The 25,649-nt window shown below is 47.7% G+C and overlaps 1 protein-coding gene across 3 annotated transcripts in view; it reads right to left on the bottom strand.

The window, feature by feature from the left end:
* LOC140393857 (metabotropic glutamate receptor 4-like) overlaps positions 1–25,649 on the bottom strand; it is a 1,771,763-nt gene that overhangs the window by 496,572 nt on the left and 1,249,542 nt on the right. For all 3 annotated transcript variants that reach the window (XM_072480390.1, XM_072480392.1, XM_072480391.1), the window contains exon 8: positions 16,300–16,439. In XM_072480390.1, the coding sequence (XP_072336491.1) occupies positions 16,300–16,439 (140 nt within the window). The remainder of the gene's footprint in view (positions 1–16,299; positions 16,440–25,649) is intronic.

Below are 25,649 nucleotides of genomic sequence, written 5' to 3'. Positions count from 1 at the left end.
CTGAAAGACATCCGGCCCGCCAACCAGGTTTTTGCACGCTACCAGCTAGCCACACGACGACAATTTCCCAGAGAATCGCTGGATGAGTTCGATAACGCCCTGCAGATCCTGGGAAGAAACTGCAACTGCCCAGCGGTAACGGCGAACGAACACACAGAGCTCCTGGTCCGCGATGCGTATGTGGCAGGTTTGGCTTCATCCCAGATCCGCCAGAGGCTTCTGGAGAAAGAATCTCTGGGTCTCACAGAAGCTCGGGCCTTGGCGGCATCCCTCGATGTGGCCTCACGTAACGCCCACGCCTACGCCCCCAACCGCACTGCAACCCCTTGGGCTCTGTGGACCCCGGCCGCGATCGACTCTCCGTCCCCCCCCCACCCCCGCAAACCTGCGCGGCCAAAACCCAAACACCAGACCAACCGGGGGGGGGGGGGGCCCGCTGCTATTTTTACGGCCAACCGAAACACCCCCGGCAGCGCTGCCTGGCCCGCTCGGCTACCTGCAAAAGCTGCGGAAAAAAGGGCCACTACGCAGCGGTGTGCCCGTCCCGCGGGGTCGCCGCCATCTCCGGGGAAGAAACGGGACCACAGACCCAGCACCCTCAGCGATCCACGTGCGGCCAACGGACGCCTCCATTTTGGGCCCCGGACGCCACGAGGGAGAGATAGGCGCCGCCATTTTGTCCACCCCCGACCACGTGCGATCCGTGGACGCCGCCATCTTGGCTGACAGGAAAGGACTCCGACACAGACGGCCCCATACTGCTCGACAACGATGATCTACTGCGACAACCACGCTTGGCATCGATGACCATGGACCAGTCGCGGCCCCGGACGCTCCAGACAGCAACGACTACAGTCCTGGTGAATGGGTACGAGACGCCGTGTCTTATCGACTCCGGGAGCACGGAGAGTTTTATTCATCCGGACACGGTAAGACGCTGTTCCCTCGTAATTCGTCCAAGCACCCAGAAAATTTTCCTGGCGGTGGGGATCCGTTGAGATCAAAGTGTTCTGCATCGCTAACCTAACGGTGCAGGGGAGGGAGTTCAAAAATTACTGGCTGTATGTCCTCCCCCATCTCTGTGCGCCCACACTCCTAGGGTTGGACTTCCAATGCAACCTCCAGAGTTTAACATATAAATTTGGCGGCCCTATACCCCCACTGACTGTCTGCGGCCTCGTGACCCTCAAGGTTGAACTGCCTTCCTTGTTTGCGAACCTTACCCCGGATTGCAAGCCCGTTGCCACGAGGAGCAGACGGTACAGCACCCAGGACCGAGCATTCATCCGGTCTGAAGTCCAGAGGCTGCTGAAGGAAGGCATCATCCAGGCTAGCAACAGTCCCTGGAGAGCCCAGGTGGTAGAAACAGAGGATGGTCATCGACTATAGTCAGACCATCAACAGGTACACTCAGCTAGATGCGTACCCTCTCCCCCGCATATCCGACATGGTCAATCGGATTGCACAGTACAAGGTTTTTTCCACCATGGACCTCAAGTCCGCCTACCACCAGCTCCCCATTCGCCCCAGTGACCGCAAGTATACTGCCTTCGAAGCAGACGGGCGGCTATACCACTTTTTAAGGGTTCCATTCAGCGTCACGAGCGGAGTCTCGGTCTTCCAACGAGAGATGGACTGAATGGTTGACCAGCACGTTTTACGGGCCACGTTCCCGTATCTCGACAACGTCACCATCTGTGGCCACGACCAGCAGGACCACGACGCCAACCTCTGCAAATACCTCCAGACCGCTAACGCCCTCAACCTCACTTACAACAGGGAAAAATGCATGTTCAGCACCGACCGTCTAGCCATCCTGGGCTACGTAGTGCATAATGGAGTGATAGGCCCCGATCCTGAATGCATGCGCACCCTCATGGAGTTCCCTCTCCCCCACTGTGCCAAAGCCCTGAAACGCTGCCTGGGCTTCTTTTCTTACTACGCCCAGTGGGTTCCCCAATACGCCGACAATGCCCGTGCACTAATCCCGTCCACTACTTTTCCCCTGTCGACAGAGGCATGCCAGGCCTTCAGTCGCATCAAGGCGGATATCGCAAAGGCCACGATGCGCGCCATCGACGAGTCCCTCCCCTTCCAGGTTGAGAGCGACGCATCAGATGTAGCTCTGGCGGCCACCCTCAACCAAGCAGGCAGACCCGTGGCCTTCTTCTCCCGAACCCTCCACGCTTCAGAAATTCGCCACTCCTCAGTAGAAAAGGAGGCACAAGCCATAGTGGAAGCTGTGCGACACTGGAGGCATTACCTGGCTGGTAGGAGATTCACTCTCCTCACTGACCAACGGTCGGTTGCCTTCATGTTCGATAATGCACAGCGGGGCAAGATCAAGAACGACAAGATCTTGCGGTGGAGGATCGAACTCTCCACCCTCAATTATGAGATCTTGTATAATGATCACGATCATTAAAGTCCTCGGCAACATTTATATACTGTTCGGTTTCCCCGCCTACATCCATAGCGATAGGGGCTCCTCCTTTATGAGTGATGAATTGCGTCAATTCCTGCTCAGCAAGGGCATAGCCTCGAGCAGGACGACCAGTTACAACCCCCGGGGGAACGGGCAGGTAGAAAGGGAGAATGGAACGGTCTGGAAGGCCGTCCTACTGGCCCTCCGGTCTAGGAGTCTCCCAATTTCCCGCTGGCAGGAAGTCCTCCCGGATGCCCTTCACTCTATCCGGTCACTGCTGTGCACCACCACGAACCAAACGCCTCATGAGCACCTCCTTGTCTTTCCTAGGAAGTCCTCCTCTGGAACGCCACTTCTGACCTGGCTAGCAGCTCCGGGACCCATCCTGCTCCGGAAGCATGTGCGGGCGCACAAGTCAGATCCGTTGGTGGAAAGGGTGCACCTCCTTCCCGCGAACCCGCACTACGCCTACGTGGAGTACCCCGATGGCCGACAGGACACGGTCTCCCTGCGGGACCTGGTGCCAGCCGGAGCTCCCCACACCAATCACCCCCTCACTCCCGCCGGCTCATCCCGCAGCCACCCCCTTCCCGGGGGGATCTGTTCTCCTCCCAGACCAACCCAGGAGTAAGGAAACAGGGGACAGCGCTATGCTCCCAGAGACGACAGGACTCGAGCCAGCGCCATCACCACCACGCCCTAGACAATCAAAAAGGACGACCAGGGCACCCACCCGGCTCATCAAATCGCTTTAATTCATCTCAACGTTTCAGTAGCCCGGTAAAAGTGGCATTATTGTGTATAGTTTATAGTTATGGCACAATGCCGACCCTGTTTGGCCCGTGTTGCCCGGTAAAAGCGGCATTATTGTAGATAGTTTATAGTTATGGCACAATGCCGACCCTGTTTGGCCCGTTGGCCCAGTTAAAGAGACAATTTTGTTTACAGTTCAGAATTACGGCACAATGCCCACCCTGTTTGGCCCGTTGGCCCAGTTAAAGCAACAATTTTGTTTATAGTTCAGAGTTACGCCACAGTACCGACCCTGTAAACCCCTACCACCATGCGAACCACCATCCCGCCGGGTTCTTTTTCAACAAAGGGTGAATGTGGTGGTATGTATTAGGGGAATACGGTACACCACGCTGCCGACAGGCTATTGGTAGATGGATACCGGGTCCTGATAGGATCTGCCACCTACTGGGCTCCACTCAGAAATGCCGGTATAAGAACCCAGGTTTTCCCCAAGCAGCTATATTCTGTAACCGAGCTGCTGGGGAACAAGTTCTGCTCAATAAAGCCTTTAATTGATGTTACCTCAACCTGCCTTGCGTCATATTGATGGTCCTACAATTCCATCTGTGGCCGAGCCAATTTTTATAAAGTTGTTCCAAGATCTCCCTGCTCCATTATTGTATGCTCCGACTAATGAAGGCAAGCATTCCATATGCCTTCTTCACCACCCTATCTACCTGTGCAGTCACCTTCAGGGATCTATGGACTTATACACCAAGCTCCTCAATGCTCCCTACTGACCTGCTGTTCATTGTGTATATCCTACCCTTATTAGACCTTCCAAAATGCATAACCTCACACTTATCAGGATTACGTTCCATCTGCCACTGCTCTGCCCAATCTACCAGCTGATCAACATCAATCTGTAACCTAAGACTATCCCCATTATCAACAACACCACCTATTTTTGGATAATTTACAAACGTACGAATGATACCTTTGACATTCACATCCAAGTCGTTAATGTATATAATAAACAGCAAGGATCCCAGTACCGATCCCTATGGTACACTGTCACAGGCTACCAATCACAAAAGCAATCCTTTGCATCCTATTAACAAGCACATTTTGGATCCAATTTGCCAACTTGCTTTGATTCCCATGGGCTCTAAACTATTGGACCATCCTTCCATGTGGGACCTTGTCAAAAGCCTTACTGAAGTCCATGTAAACCACATCAACTGTGATACCCTCATCAATATACTTAGTTACATTTTCAAAAACTTCAATTAACTTAGTTAGACAGGATCTCCCACCAATATATCCGTGCTAACTTTCGTGATCAATCCCTGCCTTTCTAAGTGTTGATTAATCCTGTCCCTCTGAATTTTTTCCAATCATTTCCAATAATAATGATGATATAGTGGTTAGCACTGCTGCCTCACAGCACCAGGGACCTGGGTTCAATTCTAGCCTTGGGTCACTGTCTATGTGGAGTTTGCACGTTCTCCCCTTGTCTGCGTGGGTTTCCTACGGGTGCTCCGATTTCCTCCACAGTCCAAAGATGTGCAGGTTAGGTGGATTGGTCATGCTAAACTGCTCCTTAAATGTCCAAAAGGTTAGATGGGGTTATGGGGATAGGACGGATGTTAGGTAGGGTGCTCCTTTGGAGGGTTGGAGTAGACTCGATGGGTTAAATGGCCTCTTGCTGCACTGCAGGAATTTTATGAGTTTCCCTACCACCGACGTTCAACTAACTGGCCTTGAATTACCTGGCTTATCCCTACTGCCCTTCTTGAATAAAGGTACCACATTAGCTATCCTCCAGTCTTCTGGCACTTAACCTCTGGCCAGCGAAGACTGAAATATCTCCGCCAGGACCCGAACAATATAATCCCTTGCTTCCCATAGCAGCCTGGAATACATCTCATCAGCTCCTGGGGATTCATGCACCTTTGTACTCGCTAAAACATCAAATACCCCATCTTCTTGATCTTAACATGCTCTAGAACTTCACCACCCCAACTGAAATCTCCAGCTGCCATGTCTTTCTCCCGAGTGAATACATATGAAAAATATTAATTTAAGACCTCGCTCACCTCCTCTGGTTCCATGCACAGATTACCCTTTGGTCTCTAATGGGCCCCATTCTTTCTCTGGTTATCCTCTTGTTCTGAATAGACTTCCAAAATGCTTTGGGTTTTTCTTTAAACCTATCTGCCAGTTATATTTTGTGGCTCCTCTTTGCCTTCCTAATTTCTTTCTTAAGCACCTTTCTGTACTCTTGAAGGACCTCACTCGTCTTTAGTGCTCTGTACCGATCATATGCTTCCTTTTTTTCTTTCCCAAACTTTCAATATTCCTGGACATCCAGGGTTCTTAGACTTGCTACCCTTGCCCTTCACTCTCAGAGGAATACTTTGACCCTGAACTCTCACTGTCTCACTTTTAATAGACACCCTCTTCCCAAATGTAGATTTACCTGCAAGTAGCTGCTCCCAGTCTATGTTTTGTCAGATCCTGTCCAATTATATTGAAATTGGCCTTCCTCCAATTCAGATACTTGGGGCTCAATTCAACCAAAATATTTTGAAGGATCGGCTTTTTGGGTGAGAACCAGACCGGCATATACCCAGACTTAGGGTGCAATTTACTCACCGCACCCGCCCCGATCTCTTCACAGTGTGCGGCTAAGTGCGGGGGGAGTGAAAAAAGAGTGTGGTTCGATAAAAGGGTAATTTCTCATGCTACGACCTCTCAATTCCTGCCCAGAATGAACTGTGTTTTTTAAAGTCATGCCCTGTCATTTTTTTAGGCCTTGGGGAGTTTCTCCCCCGTGTAGCCCACACTTGGAAATATTTCAGCAGCGGGGAGCTAGACTCATCAGCAAGACCGGGTCCACAGAGAATGGGGCGCCATTTTGAAAGGGTGCTGCATACTCGAAGTGAGATTGAGGATCCCCTAAAACATGGAACATACAGTGCAGAAGGAGGCCATTCAGCCCATCGAGTCTGCACCGATCCACTTAAGCCCTCACTTCCACACTATCCCCATAACCCCTCCTAACCTTTTGGTCATGAAGGGCAATTTAGCATGGTCAATCTACCTAACATGCACATCTTTGGACTGTGGGAGGAAACCGGAGCACCCGGAGGAAACCCACGCAGACAGGGTGATAACGTGCAGACTCCGCACAGACAGTGACTCAGTGGGGAATCGAACCTGGGACCCAGGCGCTGTGAAGCCACAGTGCTGTCCACTTGTGCTACCGTGCTGCCCAAGACCCTATCCAACAACAATGCCACTCCCTGCAGATATGGGTAATACACCCCCCCCCCCCAAGTGAGGACACCCTGCTTTGGGATGCTGAGTGCCCACCTCTTTTCAGGACCTCACCCCCCCCTTTCACCACCCCCCCCATGTTTATGAGGCCCCTTCATACTCACTCTTCATTCCCCCACCCTTCATACCCCCCTCACAGCCCCTTTTATGGGCACGGCCATCCTCAGGCCCTGACCATTGGCAATACCAACCTGGCATCTGGACACTGCCAGCCCGGCATCCAGGCAGTGCCCTGGCACCTGGGCAGTGCCAGGCTGGCACTGCAAGAGTGCCCAGGTGCCAGGAGGAGTGCCAGGTACTGCCCTGCCCTCGATCACTTGGGGGGGCTCCATTGGCCTCCAAGACCCCCCATTGGCCATCACAACTGGTCTCTGTTTGTGGAGATCAGTACTAATTGGCCTCCAGGTTGAGGTCTCGCCGGTGGCTGGTGACTCACTGACACTGGATGAATGTGGCGCCCAGATGGCCACGCACATTTAAATGAGCCATTAAATATCATCATCTGGATGACACCCAGCTAGGGAGTGATCTGGATCACGTCAGCCGTCGCGAGTCACGTTAGGTTTTGCGCCTGGCACAAAGCCCAATTGGGGCCTCTCATACGATTCACCCGTCGCGCCCATCTCCATGTTAGCATGACACGGTGGTAGAATTGCACATTAATGTGCAAGTTAGCCTCCCAATCCACCCAGGTGCCTTATCAAGCCTATATCTTCTCTGCCTGTTCGACAGGCTGAGTGTTCCTTCTATATTTGATTTCTAGACAATCTTTATCCCTTTCCATAATGACTTTGAATCTTATAGAATTATGGTCACCATCCCCAAAATGCTCACCCACTGACACTTCAGCTACTTGCCCGTATTCATTTCCGTGGATTACGTCGAGCATTGCCTCATCCCTAGTAGGACTAGCTATGTACTGCAAAAAAAAGATCTTTTGGATGCACTTTAAAAGTTCCACCCTGTCTAATCCTTTAACCCCAAGGTGATTATGGGTGGCACGGCAGCTAGCATTGTTGCTTCACAGCGTCAAGGTCTCGGGTTCGATTCCCGCTTGGGTCACTGTTGGTGCGGAGTCTGCACGTTCTCCCCATGTCTGCGTGGGTTTCCTCCCACAAATTCTGAAAGACGTGCTTGTTAGGTGAATTGAACATTCTGAATTCTCCCTCAGTGTACCCAAACAGGCGCCGGAGTGTGGCGACTAGGGGCTTTTCACAGTAACGTCAATGAAGTGTTAATGTAAGCTGACTTGTGACAATAATAAAGATCATTATTCCAGTTAATATTGGCAAAGTTGAAATCCCTTACTACTATACCCTACTCCTACCACATATCTGTGATTTGTCTACATATCTGCTTCCTCTTTCTCCGTCCGACTGTTGGGAAGCCTGTAGTATAATCCCAGTAAAGTGATTGCCTCTTTTTTATTTCTAAGTGCCACCCATATGGCCTAATTTGAAGAGCATTCTAATGCATCCTCCCTTATTACTGCAATGATGGTCTCTTTTATCAATAATGCAATTCCCCCTCCTCTCTTATGTGCCCCCCCCCTCCCCCCCCCCCCCCCCCCCCATCACACCTGAAACTTTTATATCCTGGAATGTTGAGATGCCCTCCTTTCCACCATGTCTCAGTGATTGCAATGGTATTATATTTCCACGTGCTGATCAATGCTCTGAGTTCATCTGCCTAACCAGCCAGGCTCCTTGCATTAAAATAGATGCAATTTGGCCTTCCAATCCTCCCATGGCCTTATCATGCCCATGTCTTCTCTGCCTGCTGGACTGACCTATTTTTCCTTCTTTATTTGATTGAACCTCATTCCCAACTGTACATCTACTCTTTGTCCCATCCCCTAGCCAAATTAGTCAAAGAAAGTTGCTGCGCTGCATCTTGTATATGATACACGTTGTTGCCACTGTTTTCCGGTGGTGGAGGGAGCGAATGTTTAAACTGGCGGACGGGTTGCCAATCAGGCATGCAGTTTGGTCCCTGGATGGTGTGAAGGTCCCCGAGCTGCATTCACCCAGACTAATGTTGAGTATTTCATCACATTCCTGACTTGTGTCTTGGTGATGGCGAAATGGCTTTGTGGAGTCAGTAGATGAGTCACTTGCCACAGAATGCCCTTGTAGCCACATTATTTATGTGGTTGGTCCAGTTAAGTTTCTGGTTACTGGTGACTCTGAAGATATTGATCGTGGGGGATAGTATGAATATGAATGTCAAAATACTAAACTTAATGCACTGAAATATTATAAGTTAAGAAATCAGTTCAAACACGGGCAAAAATTTAAATAATCAATATGATTAAAGGCTCAATAGAAGCAATACTTGCAATAACTCCATTTGATGTAGTTTATGCTTACCTATTAATGCCATAGATCATGTATAGTATGCCTAAAAATTAAGCTCTCAATTTCAACATTTACTTGAGGAAGGAATTGTTTTTTTTGTTCAATTGCTTTTAACTATTCTTAAATGTCAATATGTATTTTTCTCATCACGTACTGTGAGTTACTGAAAATCATAAGCTTTCTTGAAACAGGCAGCGACTTAAGTGTGTTTGCAGTATAGTGCTTTCTATTAATACTGCTCTATTGATGGTGCACCTGTCTATTATTATTTCAGAAGATCTTCAAGAGGTCTCTTTTACAGTGGTTCAAAGAACATTTTTTCCTTTTAAGGTCAGATATTAAAGACCAATATCTTTTACTTTGTTGTTTGTTCCGTTTGCTGCTGTCCACTATTATTATCTGGAATTTAGAACAACGACAGCTAAATTGGGGTTGTTACTTTCTCGTAAGTTATATGACCATAAATCAATAAAAAAATATTATTGTGTGTATTGGAGTTCAATATAATGTGCTTATATTGTGTCCAATCACCTCTCCCAAAAATACTTGTACTGTAAAAATTGTTCTAACATAATCATATGGCATCTTAAGAAATGTATTGAATGTTACACAAATACGCTAAAGAAAGCTGCCACAGTAGCTTGCCAGCTGAAAAGCGCAGGACAAGCCTGTTATCTCTGCCAAGGACATGTCTCCAACACAGAAATTTCATTTCATTGACTCAAATCAAACATTTTGAAATTAAAAAATTAAAAACAGGCCCTCAAGAGAGGAAACAATCACTTAGGACATGGAAGATTTTCTTAAAACGATCCTTGCTGGTAAGTCTTCTTCAGGAGCAGGAAAACTGGGAAGCTTCCTAACACCTCAAGAAGAAAGAGGTCACAAGAGAAGACGGCTGCGAACAGAACAGACAAGATACTGTCATTCCCAGATGCAGAAATTGGCTTCACCAATCCGGTCGTCCTTTGGGATCGGCTGTATACTTTCCCTGCCTAGTTAGCTTCTGTGTTATATATAAACTGTTGCTTTTTAATAAACTATTCCAAAATCACTTACGAGCTTGACCCCCTTTTTTTACTTGATCTGTGAATCCCAAGCCTAAAGCTTACAGTATTACTTTGAAGGGCAGTGACTTTGACAACCATCAAAACATCTCAGAAAGAAATGAATAAGCAATGAATCTGTTCTTTAGTTGTAAGGACCTCATTTTGAGCAACACAATGGTAGAATCCTACATCTCAAAATGCTTGCCCAGTACCTTTCACATTCACTCAAACTAAAAACAGGCAGGTGAGTTTGCATTTGCCAACATTCCTTTCCTACTCTGCTTAAGTGTCAGTATAGATTATGTGGACTTCCGGTGGCGGCAATGAGTGAGTGAGCCGCACATTCGGGGGCTCTCACTCCGGCGGGATTTGAGGACCCGGTTCCCCGGTTTTGCGGGGCTGTGAAATGACGGCCACGGGGGGCTAAGGAGCGAGCAGAGTGACATGGAACTGCGGGAGAGCAGAAAGCTGCGCAATCAGGAGAGGAAGGGACAAAGGCAAGATGCAGGGGAAGCTGACCCGGGAGCAAAGATGGCGGACCTGCGGACTTCGGACCCGGCGATCCAGCAGGCGCTGGAAAACATGCTGCAGGTGATAAGGAGTAGTTTTGAGTCGTTGAAGCGGGATAACTTGGACCCACTTCAGAAGGCAGTGGATCAGCTGAACCAGAGACTGGATGCCCAGGACGAAAAAGTTAAGGAGCTGGGGGAGGCCCCCGTCCGATGGTGATTAGGTTCCACAGGTTTGTGGAGAAGGAGCGGGTGCTGCAGTGGGCAAAGAGCGCTAAGAGCAACACGTGGAATAACACAGTGTCATTCGCATTTACCAGGACCTAAGCCAGGAGGTGGCCAGGCGGTGAGCAGCCTTTAAACAAGTTAAGGTGTTGTTCAAAAAGCACGTGAAGTTTGGTCTGCTCTTCCCGGCCCGTCTTTGGGTTACGCATCAGGGCCAACACCACTACTTCTCCGAGCCCGAAGAAGCGATGGACTTTGTGAGGGATCAGGGGCTGGTCTCGAAAAAAGCTAGGGTCCCAGAATTACTGGTTGAAGGGACGCGTACTGTGCCTGGACTGCAGGTGGACTATTTACTGCTTTAAAGGTACCTTGTGGTGTATTTTTTGTGGGCAGTTTTTGCCTGTGGGGGATGTGGGGGGAGGGTATCCCCATCCCCCCCCCCTCTCAAATGTTCTCGAATGGTCTTTTTCCTTTTTTCTGTTGTTTTTTTTTTCTCTCCTTTTTTTTTCTTCTGTTTTGTTGGGCTCTCAGAGTGCGCTGGAGCCTGTATTGTAACAAAAGGTGGCCGGTCAGCAATGGGGATTAAAGATGTTGGTTGGGGGCTTTTGTTTCATCTATGTTTATGGTTTTTATGTTTGTTTCGGATGGGGGATGTATGGCTACTGGGTTATAGCGGTGTTTTATATATATATTTTTTGGGTGCTCAGTAAGAGACGTGGGTTAACACTTTTCTGTGTACACCGCTGGAACTGTATTGTACCTGGAGCAGCCTCGCGTTGCTGTTTGATGTTTACATCTTATTTGATCTTTCCCATCTTAGTGAGACTGCTCCAGTGGGTCGGTGGGGTGCTGGGGAGTGGGGAGATGAGGTCGGGGAAACAATGGAAGTGAGACAGGGGGCGCCGGAGTGATGAGTCACCGGGCTAGCAGATTGGTTAGTCAAGGAGGTGGGGGGGGTAGAGAGAATACGGCCAGTGAATGGCAGGGGTGGGGTTATGGGGGATGTTGCTGGGGGGGGGGGGGGAAGAGAGTTATTTTGCTCACGTGGGGGACATCTGAAGTAGGTAATGGAAAGGAAGTCGGGGTGGAGGCAGCCAAGAGGCAAGCCAGGAATGGCATGGCGCATGGGCTGGGGGCGGGCCCAAGAAATGTTATGGCTGACCGGTGGGGGGTGGGGGGTTGTGCCCCCCAACCAGGCTGGTCACCTGAAATGTCAGGGGACTAAATGGGCCAGTTAAAAGGGCACGTGTGTTCGCGCATTTGCGGGCTATAAAGGCGGACGTAATTATGCTGCAGGAGACACATCTGAAAGTGTCTGACCAGACTAGGCGAAGGAAGGGCTGGATCAGCCAGGTCTTCCACTCGGACTTGGAATCTAAGTCCAGGGGGGTAGCAATTATGATCAATAAGCGGGTTCAATTTGAGGCGGAGGGCGTAGTCGCAGACGGCGGGAGCAGATTTCTTATGGTAAGGGGCAAGCTGGAGGGGAGAAGAGTGGTGCTGGTGAACATATATGCACCGAACTGGGACGACGTTGACTTTCTCAAAAGAGTGCTGGGGAAGATCCCGGACCTAGACTCATGTAAGTTGATAATGGGGGGGGGGGGACTTTAATACAGATCTTGACCAGGGGGTGGACCGGTCATGTCCCAGAACGGGCAGACTCCCAGCAATGGCAAGGGAGCTGAAAGGGTTCATGGAGCAAATGGGGGCTGTGGATCCATGGAGAGCCAGACAGCCGACGGGAAGGGGCTACTTGTTTTATTTGCATGTTCATAAAGTATATTCTAGGATTGATTTTTTTTTAGCGTGAGCAGGGACTGTGTAGGGGAGGTAAAGAATACGGAATACTCGGCAATCACTATCTCGGACCATGCCCCACACTGGGTGGACCTGCAGGTCGGGGGGGCGAATTACCAACGCCCGCAATGGAGGTTAGATGTAGGACTGCTGTCGGACGAGGGGATATGCGAGAGACTTCGGAAGTGTATGCAAAATTATTTGCAGGTGAACGATACGGGGGAGGTTTCAGCAGCGACCCTTTGGGAGGCGCTGAAGGCAGTAGTGAGGGGGGAGCTGATCTCAAATTCGGGCTCACAGGGTCAGGGCGGACAGAGCAGAAATGGACAGATTGGTTAGGGAAATTCACCGGATAGACGAGGAGCATGTGGGGTCCCCGGGGGAGGACCTACTCAGGGAGAGAGGGAGATTGCAGGCGGAACTGGGGGTGCTATCCACGAGTAGGACTGTGGAACAACTTAGGAAGGCGAGGGGAGTGGTGTATGAGCATGGGGAGAAGGCCAGTAGATTGCTAGCGCAGCAACTCAGGAAGAGGGAGGCGACCAGGGAAATAAGTAGAGTGGTTGATGGGGAGGGGAGCAGAGTGGAGGACCCAACAGGACTGAATAAGGTATTTTGGGACTCCTTTAGTAAGCTGTACACTTCAGAACCCCCGGAGGAGCTGGAGGCGATGAAAAGGTTCCTGGATGGACTAACCTTCCCAAAAGTAGGCAGAGGACTAGTGGACGGGCTGGGGGCCCCGATTAGAGCGGAGGAGGTATTGGGGGCCCTAACGGCCATGCAGTCGGGGAAAGCCCCGGGACCGGATGGATACCCAGTAGAGTTTTACAAGAAGTTCTCGGAGATAGTTGGACCGGTCCTGACGAGGGTTTTTAATGAGGCAAGGGACAGAGGGACCCTGCCACCGACGATGTCGCAAGCCACCATCTCGCCGATACTGAAGCGGGACAAGGACCCAGAATCCTGCGGGTCATACAGGCTAATCTCCCTGATCAATGTGGATGTCAAGCTCCTAGCCAAGATCCTGGCGATTAGAATTGAGGACTGTGTACCAGAGGTGATTGGGGACGATCAGACAGGGTTTGTGAAAGGCAGGCAGCTGACAGCTAACTTGAGAAGATTGCTTAATGTGATTATGATGCCCCCGATTGGCAAGGAGGTGGAGGTAGTGGTGGCAATGGACGCTGAGAAGGCCTTCGACCGGGTGGAGTGGGGCTATTTGTGGGAGGTGCTTGGACGGTTTGGGTTCGGGGAGGGACTGGTTAATTGGGTCAGACTATTGTACCAGGCCCCAAAAGCTAGCGTTAGGACGAACAGGATAATGTCAGATTATTTCAGACTACACCGCGGGACCAGACAGGGATGCCCACTCTCCCCGTTGCTGTTCACGCTGGCCATAGAGCCGTTGGCGATGGCATTGAGAGCTGCGAAGGGGTGGAAGGGAATGACTAGGGGGGGTGGAACATAAGGTCACTCTCTATGCGGACGACCTGCTCCTGTACGTGTCGGACCCACTGGCTGGGATGGAAAATATACTGGAAACATTGAGGAAGTTTGGCCGGTTTTCAGGGTACAAATTAAATATGGCCAAGAGTGAGATGTTTGTGGTGCAGGCAAGGGGCCAGGAGAATAGACTGAAGGAACTGCCATTTAGGCTGGTGGAGGAAAGTTTCCGGTACTTGAGGATACAGGTGGCACGGGACTGGGGCAGGTTGCATAAGTTGAATTTGACAAGGGTGGTGGAACAAATAAAGAGGGAGTTTCGGAGATGGGATGCACTCCCGCTGTCACTGGCGGGGATGGCGCAGACTGTAAAGATGACAATCCTCCCTAGATTTTTGTTCATCTTCCAGTGCCTCCCGATCTTTATCCCAAGGCCCTTCTTCCTGCAGGGGCACCAGTTTGGCAGCCCTGGTCACGGCTCCCCTACCGCTGTCGCCGGCCAGGTACTCCACCAGCCCGGTAGTGGGGGCGGCCTTGCGGATATGGGGCCAGTGGGGGGGGGGGGGGGGGGGGTGGGTGCGTCTGTCTGGGCTCCAATATGTGATAACCATCGATTCGCCCCCGGGAACATGGATGGAGGGTTTCGAACAGGGCGGCAGGCGGGGGTGGGGAGGGTAGGCGATATGTTCCTGGAGGGGAGCTTTGTGAGTTTGAGGGGCTTGGAGGAGAAATTTTGGCTGGTATGGGGAAATGACTTTAGGTACTTACAGATGCGGGGCTTTGTACGCAAACAGGTCCCATCCTTCCCACGCCTCCCGCCAATAGGGATCCAGGACAGAATAGTCTCTAGAGGAGAAGGAGGAGAGGGTAGAGTCTCGGATATCTTCAATGTGCTCATGAAGAGGGAAGAGTCCCAGACGGAGGAACTGAAACTCAAATGGGAGGAGGAATTTGGCGGGGAGATGGAGGATGGGCTGTGGGCGGAAGCTCTGAGTAGGGTAAACTCAACCGCAACATGTGCCAGGCTCGGCCTGATTCAATTTAAGGTCGTTCACCGGGCCCACATGACGGTAGCTCGGATGAGCAAATTCTTTGGGGTAGAGGACAAGTGCGCTAGATGCGCGGGAGGACCAGCGAACCACGTTCACATGTTTTGGGCATGTCCTACGCTTAGGGGGTACTGGGAGGGATTTGCGGGGTCATGTCCCGGGTGCTGAAAACAAGGGTGGTGACGAGTCCAGGGGTGGCAATTTTCAGGGGTTTTGGAAGACCCGGTGGTCCAGGGGGAGAAAGAGGCAGATGTTCTGGCCTTTACTTCCCTGATAGCCCGGCGGCGAATACTGCTGGCATGGAGGGACTCAAAACCCCCGAAGACCGAACTATGGCTTTCGGACATGTCAAGTTTTCTGGGTATGGACAAAATTAAGTTCGCCTTGAGGGGATCTGTACTGGGGTTCGCCCGAAGGTGGCAACCATTCATCGACTTCTTCGCGGGAGAGTGAACGTCAGCTGGGGGGGGGGGGGGGGGGGGGGAGAGATTAGAGTAGAGTAGGAGGGATAAATAGGTGGGTAGTGTCTAGGGGAGAGGAGCGGGCATGTGCAGTATGGTTTGATTGAATTATTGGTTTTATATTGTTGTTTGCACATTTCTGTTATCTGTAACTGTTTACAATGCCAAAAAATACCTCAATAAAATTGTTTATTAAAAAAAAGTTTAGATTATGTGTTCAAATCTGGGGGCGGGGATTGGGGTGATGGTTTGAATTAATATCTATTGAATCAGGCAAGAGTGATACCAATTGAAGCTTTTTCTCATGACTAATGATCTTGCACAAAACTGTTTGGTTTAAATATTGATGTGACTGAAACTCTCGGTTAACATTTCTGTATTACTATAGGCATAAAATTAATGTAATCAACATTTAGAATGAGAGGAATTTAGGGTGAAAACATTTTCACTGGTTTCTACTAATTTCTGGAAAATTCCACCTTGTGCGTATTGGATATTACTGTCATTTTTCCTCTCCACTCAGATAATTAATGGTGGCAAGAATGATAGCATGATGGAATCCCCAGAACTTCCAATAGTTCTACTGAGTGGATAACCAGTATTCAGTATGTCTATTTGAAACATGGCCAGGGCCATCACTATGGGCCCACAATGTTAGATACAAACCTCAAGCAATCATGGAATGCCACACTGACATTGCAAAATGTCAGAAGAGCAAAGGAACCGTAAACAAGATAAATTGGGATGATGGAACACTCTGAGCAGATCACCCTATGTGCAGCCCTTGAAAACAAGGCTCCATAGGTAAGCACACTAGTAACACTCCATAAATTGTGACTAGCCCATATATTTCACTTAAGAGCGTGTCTACTTTTTAAAGCAAAATGAAAGGTGTCATGCTTACATTTAAATTAAGCTTGTTTGCCCACTCTCCAATGACTGAATATGCACGTGTGGAATTGTCCTTGACTTGGTACTGATAGATGTCGTAATGTCCAGGAGCATCACCATTTTCATTGAAGGTTACGGGAACCCCGGCACTACCTGCAGACAATGAGAAGATAAACGGTTATTTTTTTAATATACCTTTCAAAACGACTTCACGCAGTGACCTCAAACAAAAATATTTCTCATGAATATTTCCAATTCAATGCTCCTCTACCCATTTCTGAAAGTCCAAATAAGTCAAAAATGTTATCAAAATCCTCAGAGGAAACATTAGTGCGCAGAATGTAGCAAGACATTCAGTCAGCTTTCCAAATTAAAGAGATCCTCAGCTGCAGTCAGGAAAATCTGGCTGACGGTTTGGGTGATTGATTGAGGGGTTTGAGTCTTATGTAGAACATATGCCCACTATCGACAGTGCTTGTTTTAATTCTTAATGCTTAAACCCTCCTAAGGGTGTTGCTGCATATTCTTTGCATTCAGCGATGTGGTGAACTGCCTATTGAGAAGCGTATTTCACAGTCACAGCACGCCAACTCCATTGTTTGAGTATCCAGACCAAAATGGGCTGCAACCTACATTGACTCCCATAGGCGGGAGGCGCCTATAATATATCATGGTCTTCAAAAAGCACCCAAAACAAAAAAATTCCCCTTTTGATTGGGCTACACTTCCTGTGACCAGATGGGGCTACAATGCCTTTGGGAGATGACAAAACCCACTACCTGATAAAGTCTAGATTTGACCTAACCTTTTAAGGATGAACAATACAAAGTTATGAACTTGGAGTCCTGTTTCTACAATTGCTTCATCATTTGCAAACAGGAGCAATTTTGTTCATCCAACATGATTAGAGCTTCATGTATTTGTAAAACAATGTATTGATTGAATGTTTATAGCAACACATTTTAAAAAGTCAAAATTATATCTTGACTGGGAAGTGATAAATATAAAACTTGTCTTTTTTTCTGATAGATTTAGATTTCATGAAAATGAAAATCGCTTATTGTCACAAGTAGGCTTCAAATGAAGTTACTGTGAAAAGCCCCTAGTCGCCACATTCCGGCGCCTGTTCAGGGAGGCTGGTACGGGAATTGAACCGTGCTGCTGGCCTTGGTCTGCTTTCAAAGCCAGCGATATAGCCCTGTGCATAAGAGGTGAACAAATATATCAAAAGAAAAACTTATCTTACAGGTACTGTTAGTTCAATTATTATTTTTAAACAGCCCTTGTAAAAATACAATCGAGCCACATGTGCTGTAAGGTGCCATGTAGTAGATGGCATGAACAATATTTGAGCTGTGTTACTCTGCAGTGTGTCCTGTTTCTTTAATGGTATGACACATATTTCATTCATATGAATATGCTACAAAGCAGAATGAAAAAGAAAACAACAGAAATACTGGCCCACAATTTCTTAGCTCCAGAGTGTTGGATTTGGGGGATACCACAAAGATACGCTGGGGAATCTCTCTTGGAGATTCTCATGTCAGGGTTCACATGGCAATTATCCAGAAGGGGAACGTTCGCTGAATAATTGCGCTACACCAGGCACCATCTAACAAAATGATTTAAATCGCTAACTTCAGATAAATCTGCACATGTTATGCTAATATTTACGATGAATAAGTTAGAATAAATAAAACCACCTCTCCACGTCAGCGTAACTATTTTAAATGTCCAGACCCATCCGGCACTGTGCTCCTCGGAGACTCCCAACTCCACAAGTGACTCCTCACTAGCCCCTTCTACTAAGGTGCCCCCATTTATTGAGGATTTCCCGCATTCGCACAGGATTCTCCACTTACCCCCACCCCCATACAAATCTGACCCTTCTGACCCAACCCAATCTGGTCAGATCCCCTCTGCCTGATGTGAGCCCCCAACCCAATCAGTTGTACCCACCATCCACCCCCGCCCCAACATGACTCGACCTCTCCCCCCAACCCCCCAAACTCAACCTGAATGGCCCGACCCGACCCAAATGGACAGCCCACACCAAGCTGACACCCCCAATCCAACCTGACCCCTAGTCCCCTCACTCACCCCCTCCCCCCCCCCCCAAGTTTGGCTCGAAACCCCCGATCCAAACTGGTTCCGCGCCCCCCCAACCAGACTCCGTTAGATGTCTCCCCACCTCTCTAACCCGACCTGACACACTCCCATTGCACCCCTCCCCCTCCCTCCCCACGACCTGAAACCCTGACCCCAAACTGGCTAGCTCATCCCTGACATAACCCTTACAACCCCGTGGCTGATCCACCTCCCCCCCACCCCCCCCAATCCCATCCATTTACTTGAGATACTTACTACCTCCCAGACCTGATATTTACAATGGGACCTTTAAACTCACCTGCCTTACTGCAGCTAGTGCTGTAAAAAAAGGGATATTTCCCCTTTCACTGCAACTCTTTTGGATTTTGATGCTGGAATCAGGCATGCGCTGCGCTGCCTGGATCTCGTCCGGCCAGAGTCAGGAGAGTCGGGTAAACAGGCACACAGGAAATTTGGGTCTGCTAAGTGGGTAGAGAGTGACAATCTGAAATGGAATTAGTTTGGGTCGGGGGTTCCAGCCAGGTTTGGTTGGATTATGGTTGGGGGTGGGGTCGTCTAGCTGGTTCACATCAGGTTGTGGCGAGGCGGCAGGGGATATAACGCGTTGGGGTTATGGGTGATACTTTAGGCTGTCCAAATGGGTTGGGTTGGGCTATTCAGGTTGAGTTGGGTGGGGTGGGGGTTGGGGATGGGCAGAGTCAGGCTGGGCAGGAGGGAAATGGTGGGTGCAACTGGTTTGTGTTGGGGAAGTCACATCATGTTTAAGACAATTAAAACCTATAATTCTATCCACAATACATTTGAATAACAATAAAGATTGGAAAGTCTGTTTTGAACAAATTAGCTTTATTTAATTTAATAATTGATGGATTAATTCTCCAAGAGATATTGGGCTGAGTTATGCCACTGATGCAGAAATATTCACACTTTCCAGACTGGGCTCCATGAAAATGACCCTCGTACATAGGATCTTCACTTGGGGGAGTTGTGGAAGTGTGATTGAGTTGGACGCATCCTCTTTGGAGCCATGTCAGAGGTGGCCATGGAGGAAGGTGCCTGCCAAGACTGGTTGGTCAGAAGTTCAGCCTCAATTCTCTGAGACTTCTCTGAGACTCTGAGAATTGTATAAAAAAACTGTAAGGTCCTGTAAGGTATCAGCTGAACCTCCCTTGTACCAACGTCATCTCGCTCATCCCACCCATGCCAATTCCCTAGCCATTCACCCACTATCGGATATGGGCAGACTTGAGGAGCAACGTCGAGATGAAAAGAAAAGGACAACAATCTAAGAAGAGTTATCACTCACATATTTGATATCGAAAAAGCCCATTCATGAAGCCCATTCAAAATGTTTACATCCCCTCAAGTTGTCAATCTATTGTAAAAATGGACTTCTATTCACTAACCACATTAAAGTCAGCTAATTCTTTCATAGTCTATTAAAATGATGATCAAAATTAAATCAGTTCCCCTGCTGTGATAACTGGGTTTAGAACATTTGAAACTCAGCCAGGCATTCAGAATGGGCTTAGCTGTAAAAACAACACTTGGGAAATGTCAACAATGAATCCCAAACTACAGGAACAGATGCCTATTTTGCTTTTCTAAGCTACATCCGATAGCTTGTTAACCAATGTACTCCAGGAGCAGGTATCCTTTTTTCCACTGTAAGTGACAGCAGCCTGATTTATTTCGATTTTAAAGGGCTGGTGATTTAACCAACTTCAGATCATAACACTTGAACAAACCTTATCCGCCTTTCACAAGCATTTATGCCTACTCCATAAATTTGTGGTTCCCACGCAACAGGTTAAGGCCCTTGGAACAGCGAAAATGTGGTCTGTTTGAACTCAGCACTAATTTGAAATGGCCCTGCTGAGTTTGGGTTTCCAGCCTCTGTGATTCACGCTATGTAACCCTCCCCCGATGGCAAAAAGGGATCTGCCGGAAAAGGGAGTGGGACATCTGCATTGGGGCCCCGCCCATCATTTGTAAAGGCCTCCAGAGTCAGTTCCACTCAATGAAAATCTGGCCCATTATAGTTTAATGATTTTAAATTCAACAAGAATAACCATCCTACAATAGCTAATGTTCAAAGTATCCTGAAAGTCTATGAAGACCAATTTCTTGGCCATTGTAATTGTAACTGTTTACACTTTATTGGCTTTGCAGTATACTCTATCTAATCTCAAAATCAATCCTGTACTATCGAGAACAACTACCTATTTTTCATTCTAAGTGATCCTTAAGCACCAGGTACACATTTGGAGGGCATGCATGGTGATATTCAGTATTCCTATCTCCATAATACTCACCTTATGTTCCCTGGTCCTTCTAACCCACTCCCTCCGAAACGCCTGAGTTTGACCAATTTTCTGCTTTTTTGTGCGTGTGAGATATGTCCCTGTCTGTCCCAGGAGTTGAGAAAAAGAACTGGAAGTACTATATATTGTTTACTCTGTCCAGTCTTCATTGTTAAAGAAAATCATATTCTGAATGCGGACTTTGAAATTAAGTGATTAAGGAACTCATGATTAGAGACTAGAAATCATTGCTATAATACCCAGTGGTTGCTTTTTAGACCACACCAATGTTATGTGATTTGGCATCCATCGTATTGTTTCATCTTGACAAATATAAAATCACAATGCATAAAGACGAATACAAATACCCTGATTTATACAAAGAGCTAGATTAATGGGATGTTTCATGGTGGGACCTGTTGCGAGTGGGCCAAAAAATTCAGAGAGGCAGCAAAAAGCCCATCAATTTTGAATGGGAATTTTCCATTCTGCCCCAAAATTCGAGCCACCGTGTTTTCTTGAAAAAAGCCTTGTGAAAGGACAAAAGGGGTTTAATCTTGAAGCAATTAGACCATAAGACATAGGAGCGGAAGGCCATTCGGCCCATCGGGTCCACTCCACCATTCAATCATGGCTGATTTCAACTCCATTTACCCGCTCTCTCTCCATAGCCCTTAATGTCTCGAGAAATCAAGAATTCATCAACTTCTGTCTTAAAGACACTCAACGTCCCGGCCTCCACCGCCCTCTGTGGCAATGAATTCCACAGACCCACCACTCTCTGGCTGAAGAAATTTCTCCTCATCTCGGTTCTAAAGTGACTCCCTTTTATTCTAAGGCTGTGCCCCCAGGTCCTAGTCTCCCCTGCTAATGGAAACAACTTCCCTATGTCCACCCTATCTAAGCCATTCATTATCTTGTAAGTTTCTATTAGATCTCCCCCTCAACCTCCTAAACTCCAATGAATATAATCCCAGGATCCTCAGACGTTCATCGTATGTTAAGCCTGCCATTCCTGGGATCATCCGTGTGAATCTCCGCTGGATCCGCTCCAGTGCCAGTATGTCCTTCCGGAGGTGTGGGGCCCAAAATTGCTCACAGTACTCTAAATGGGGCCTAACTAATGCTTCATAAAGCTTCAGAAGTATATCCCTGCTTTTATATTCAACAGCATTGCTTGTTACTTGGTCTGAGATTTGCCAAAAAAAATCTAGATCCCAGCCAACATATGTGTTTGAAGCTATCCTCAACTACAGGATCAGGAAATCAAATGAGACCATCTCCAGGTTCAGGTCTTCTATCAAAAAAAAGAATTGCCTTTATTCTGACAGCTCTTGGCAGTGTCTGTCAATGCAGTCATTGATCATGTGTTCCAAGTTCAGTGTGAAAGCATTGCACTGGGAAGTGGTAAATTAACCTCTGACATTTGCAGCTACATTTATATAAAACACATCTGATCACCTGGACTGCTGCAGTCTAAAATATATCGAGGTCTTCATCACCCTAGAGGTTTAAGGTGTGAATTCCAGTGCTTAGAGCCTTGGCAGTTGAAAGTATAGCCACAAATGGTGGAGCAATTAGAACCAGGAATGTACAAAAGTTTAACTTGGAGGAGCGCAGTTCCCATGGATATTTGTGGAGCTGGAGGAGGTTACAGATATAAGGAGGAACCTGAAAATGAGGATGATTTTTTTTAACTCAAGTTTTGCCAGACAGGTAACCAATGCATGTCTGTGGAAGTAATGGGCAGAAGGAAATTGGTGCAACTTGGGATAGGGGCAATAGAGTTTGGGATGACTTTAATCTTATGAAAGCTTAATGAACGGGAGGTCAACCAGGAGTGCTCTGGAATAATTAAGTCTGGAGATAACAAAGCCATGGTTGAGCGTTTCAGTAGCAGATGAGCGAAGCCAGCGATAGATTTGGGTGACATTATGAAAGTGAAAATAGGTGGTCTACAAAAGTGATGCATAGGTATAGAATTGGAGGTTTATCTAGGAGTCAAGTAAAACAGTGAGGTGAACAGACTGGATCAGCCTCACGCAGTTCCAAAGGAGAGAGGTGAAGTCAGTCAAAACAAAGTCTGTGCTGACAGCTGAAGTCAATGACTTTGGTCTTCCCAGTATTTAGTTGGAGGAGATGTCTGCTCATCCAGTATTGGACAAGCAATCTGACAATTCTGAAACAGCGCCAAATTCAAGGTGGTGAGGTAAGCTGGTGTACAAGTGACATCTGCCGTTGTGTTTTCAAATGATGTCAGCAAGGAAGAATGGATTAAGACAGTCATTGTCACAGAATGTAATTTGTGACTTGGGCAAGAAGTTTTGGTACCTTGGCAGGAGCAGAAATCAAACCGGTAGGATAAAACCTGGAATTCTGGGAAAGGTGGGCACTAGTTTGGGAGATAAGAACACATTCGAGGACATTAGAGGGGGAAGGGAGATTAAAATTGTGATGGTGATTTGCAAGGATGGAGTTAGCAGGGGCTGTTTCTTTTTGTAAGGTATGGGTGAAGATAGCAGATTTGAAGAAGAAAGGGCCAGAAACAGAGACTAGAGAATCATTAACAATATGAGCTAACATGTGGACAAAGAAGGAAAGCTGGGTGGTTAGTTTGATGGGGGTGGGTGGATTTCATCAACAAGGAGAGCTCATTTGAGGGCAAAGTGCAAGAGAATCTTGAGATCAATGCATGTTCAGAGATGTGACAGAGGATAACTCAGAGGAACTTTGGTCCAATAGGCTAGGGAAGGGACAGAAGTGACAAAGGCTGCTGAATGGATGAAACCAATCTTAGTAGCAAAGAGGGTCATGAGCTCCTCGCTAATTGGAGGGAGAATTATAAGAGGATGGTATAGAGTAAATAAGTCGGGTGGTTATCATAGAATCTACAGTGCAGAAGGAGGCCCTTCAGCCTATCAGGTCTGCACCGGCCCTTGGAAAAAAGCACCCTACTTAAGCCCTCACCTCCATCCTAACCCCACACCCGTAACCCCACATACTCTTTTTTTTCTGGACACTAAGGGCAATATAGACACTAAGGGCAATTTATCATGGCCAATCCACCTAACCTGCACATCTTTGGATTGTGGGAGGAAACCGGAGCACCCGGAGGAAACCCACACAGACACGAGGAGAACGCGCAGACTACGCACAGACAGTAACCCAAGCCGGGAATCGAACCTGGGTCCCTGGAGCTGTGAAGCCACAGTGCTAACCACTGTGCTACCGTGCCGCCCTCTTGGTAGGAAGTAGTTTTGGCAAAGGAGAGCAAGACCCAATGGGTCAATTTACCCAATGAATGGCCAAACTAAAAAAAAAATTGGGGGTAAGTAAAGATCTAGAATTAATCAGAAATGGTAGTTTAAATGGTTGGTTCAGACTAAATTTCAGATTGGCTCAGTTTGTCATTAGCCCTTACCTCTGAGTTGGCCGACTGTTTTGGACTACTTTTATAATTGCAAGTTCTTTCCTTTCAATCTTTCTTATTGTTTCCTTCAAGGTTGTGTGGGGTATACGGGGATATTACTGATGGGTGCCTGCATCCTTCCAGAATCCCATTCCTCAAGTGAGAATCTGGACAGTAAGTGGGCAAGTTATTCATGTGGTGAAGGAGGGGGGTTGGGCTGTCATCATCTCGCAGGATGTCCACGCTTACTTACATTCTAAAAGAAAGTATTAGATAGAAATCAAGGAGCATAAACATGCAGCTGACTCATCTTTCCCTTCTTAAAACTAGGAGGACCAAAGTCAATTAAAATGTACTGATCATAACCCTGGACAGAATCAACCGAATCCTTTGAAACTATTTGTATAAACCTCCAGCATACAATTAACAACAAACTCATAAAGAATTGTTCTTTAGCATATTTGACTTGGTTAACACCCTCTAGCTATGCCAGCTAATGTACCAAGAAATTAATCAGTATGACTAATGAATATTAATTACATGGAAGTGGCAATTGAACACCCTCTACATCATCAACAAGAGACAGCAGACAGCTCAAAGTATATTATTGTGTTGCAATTATTGTTTACAACAAATTGAGGCTGCTGGTTGGATCTTAAAATCAGTTGCAACAATGGCAGAAGCTAATTCAACTTACCTGCTAAATTCCACTGGCTCCATGAAAATTAAATTGTATTTATTTAGCACCTTACATGATCACTTGTGTCGTGTTGGGTGTTCTGATGCACAAATGATCCAACACGGCTGTAGATGGTACAACTCTGTTTTATTGTCCAATCAACGGTAACAACTAACTACTGGCTTGGGTACGTGCTTCACCAGCTAACTTGTGGACCTAGCCCTATCACTATCTTAGTGAGGCACTCAGCACATGGTCTATGTCTGAGTGGCGCGCTGTGAGCCCTGTGCTCTGAGCTATCTCCTGGTAGAAAAAGCGGGAACTGTGGTGTTCCCTGTTTTATGGTGCGTGTGCTCTCACTGGTGATTGGCTGCGATGTTATGTGTGTGCTGGTTGGTCCAACTGCCTGTCCCATCAGTGTGTGTGTGATTGCACCATGATATGCTGACCTGGATATCACAATATCCCCCTTTTCACAAGGCTATGTGCCGACATGATAATAAATAGAAATGTGTACTGAGTGCATCTGAGTATGTGTGTGCAATATTTACAACATGTACATGAGGCTAAACTATATACAGAGGAAGGTGTCAGGTGCAACAGAACAACGATGTTGTACCAATAACAGAACAAATGCAATCAACAAACAACGAGAGAAAACTCTGGAACAATGAACGACAAGAAAAAAAAACTCGTTAACAGTACTGTAAAACAATTCAGTGAGTCCAATATGCTAACAGGCTCATAAGTCAAGTCTCTCAGGTGGGCAACGAATTTGGGTTGACCGCCTCAAGGGTGGGTCAGGATCCACCAGCTGAGGAATGGGCCTGGCCACGGGCGAGAGAGGAAAAGGCAGAGTGGCA

Source organism: Scyliorhinus torazame, chromosome 17 (assembly GCF_047496885.1).
Source record: "Scyliorhinus torazame isolate Kashiwa2021f chromosome 17, sScyTor2.1, whole genome shotgun sequence".
Classification (NCBI taxonomy): Eukaryota; Metazoa; Chordata; class Chondrichthyes; order Carcharhiniformes; family Scyliorhinidae; genus Scyliorhinus; species Scyliorhinus torazame.
Note: the sequence above shows the minus strand (reverse complement) of the source record. Positions and strands in the feature narration are given on the sequence as shown.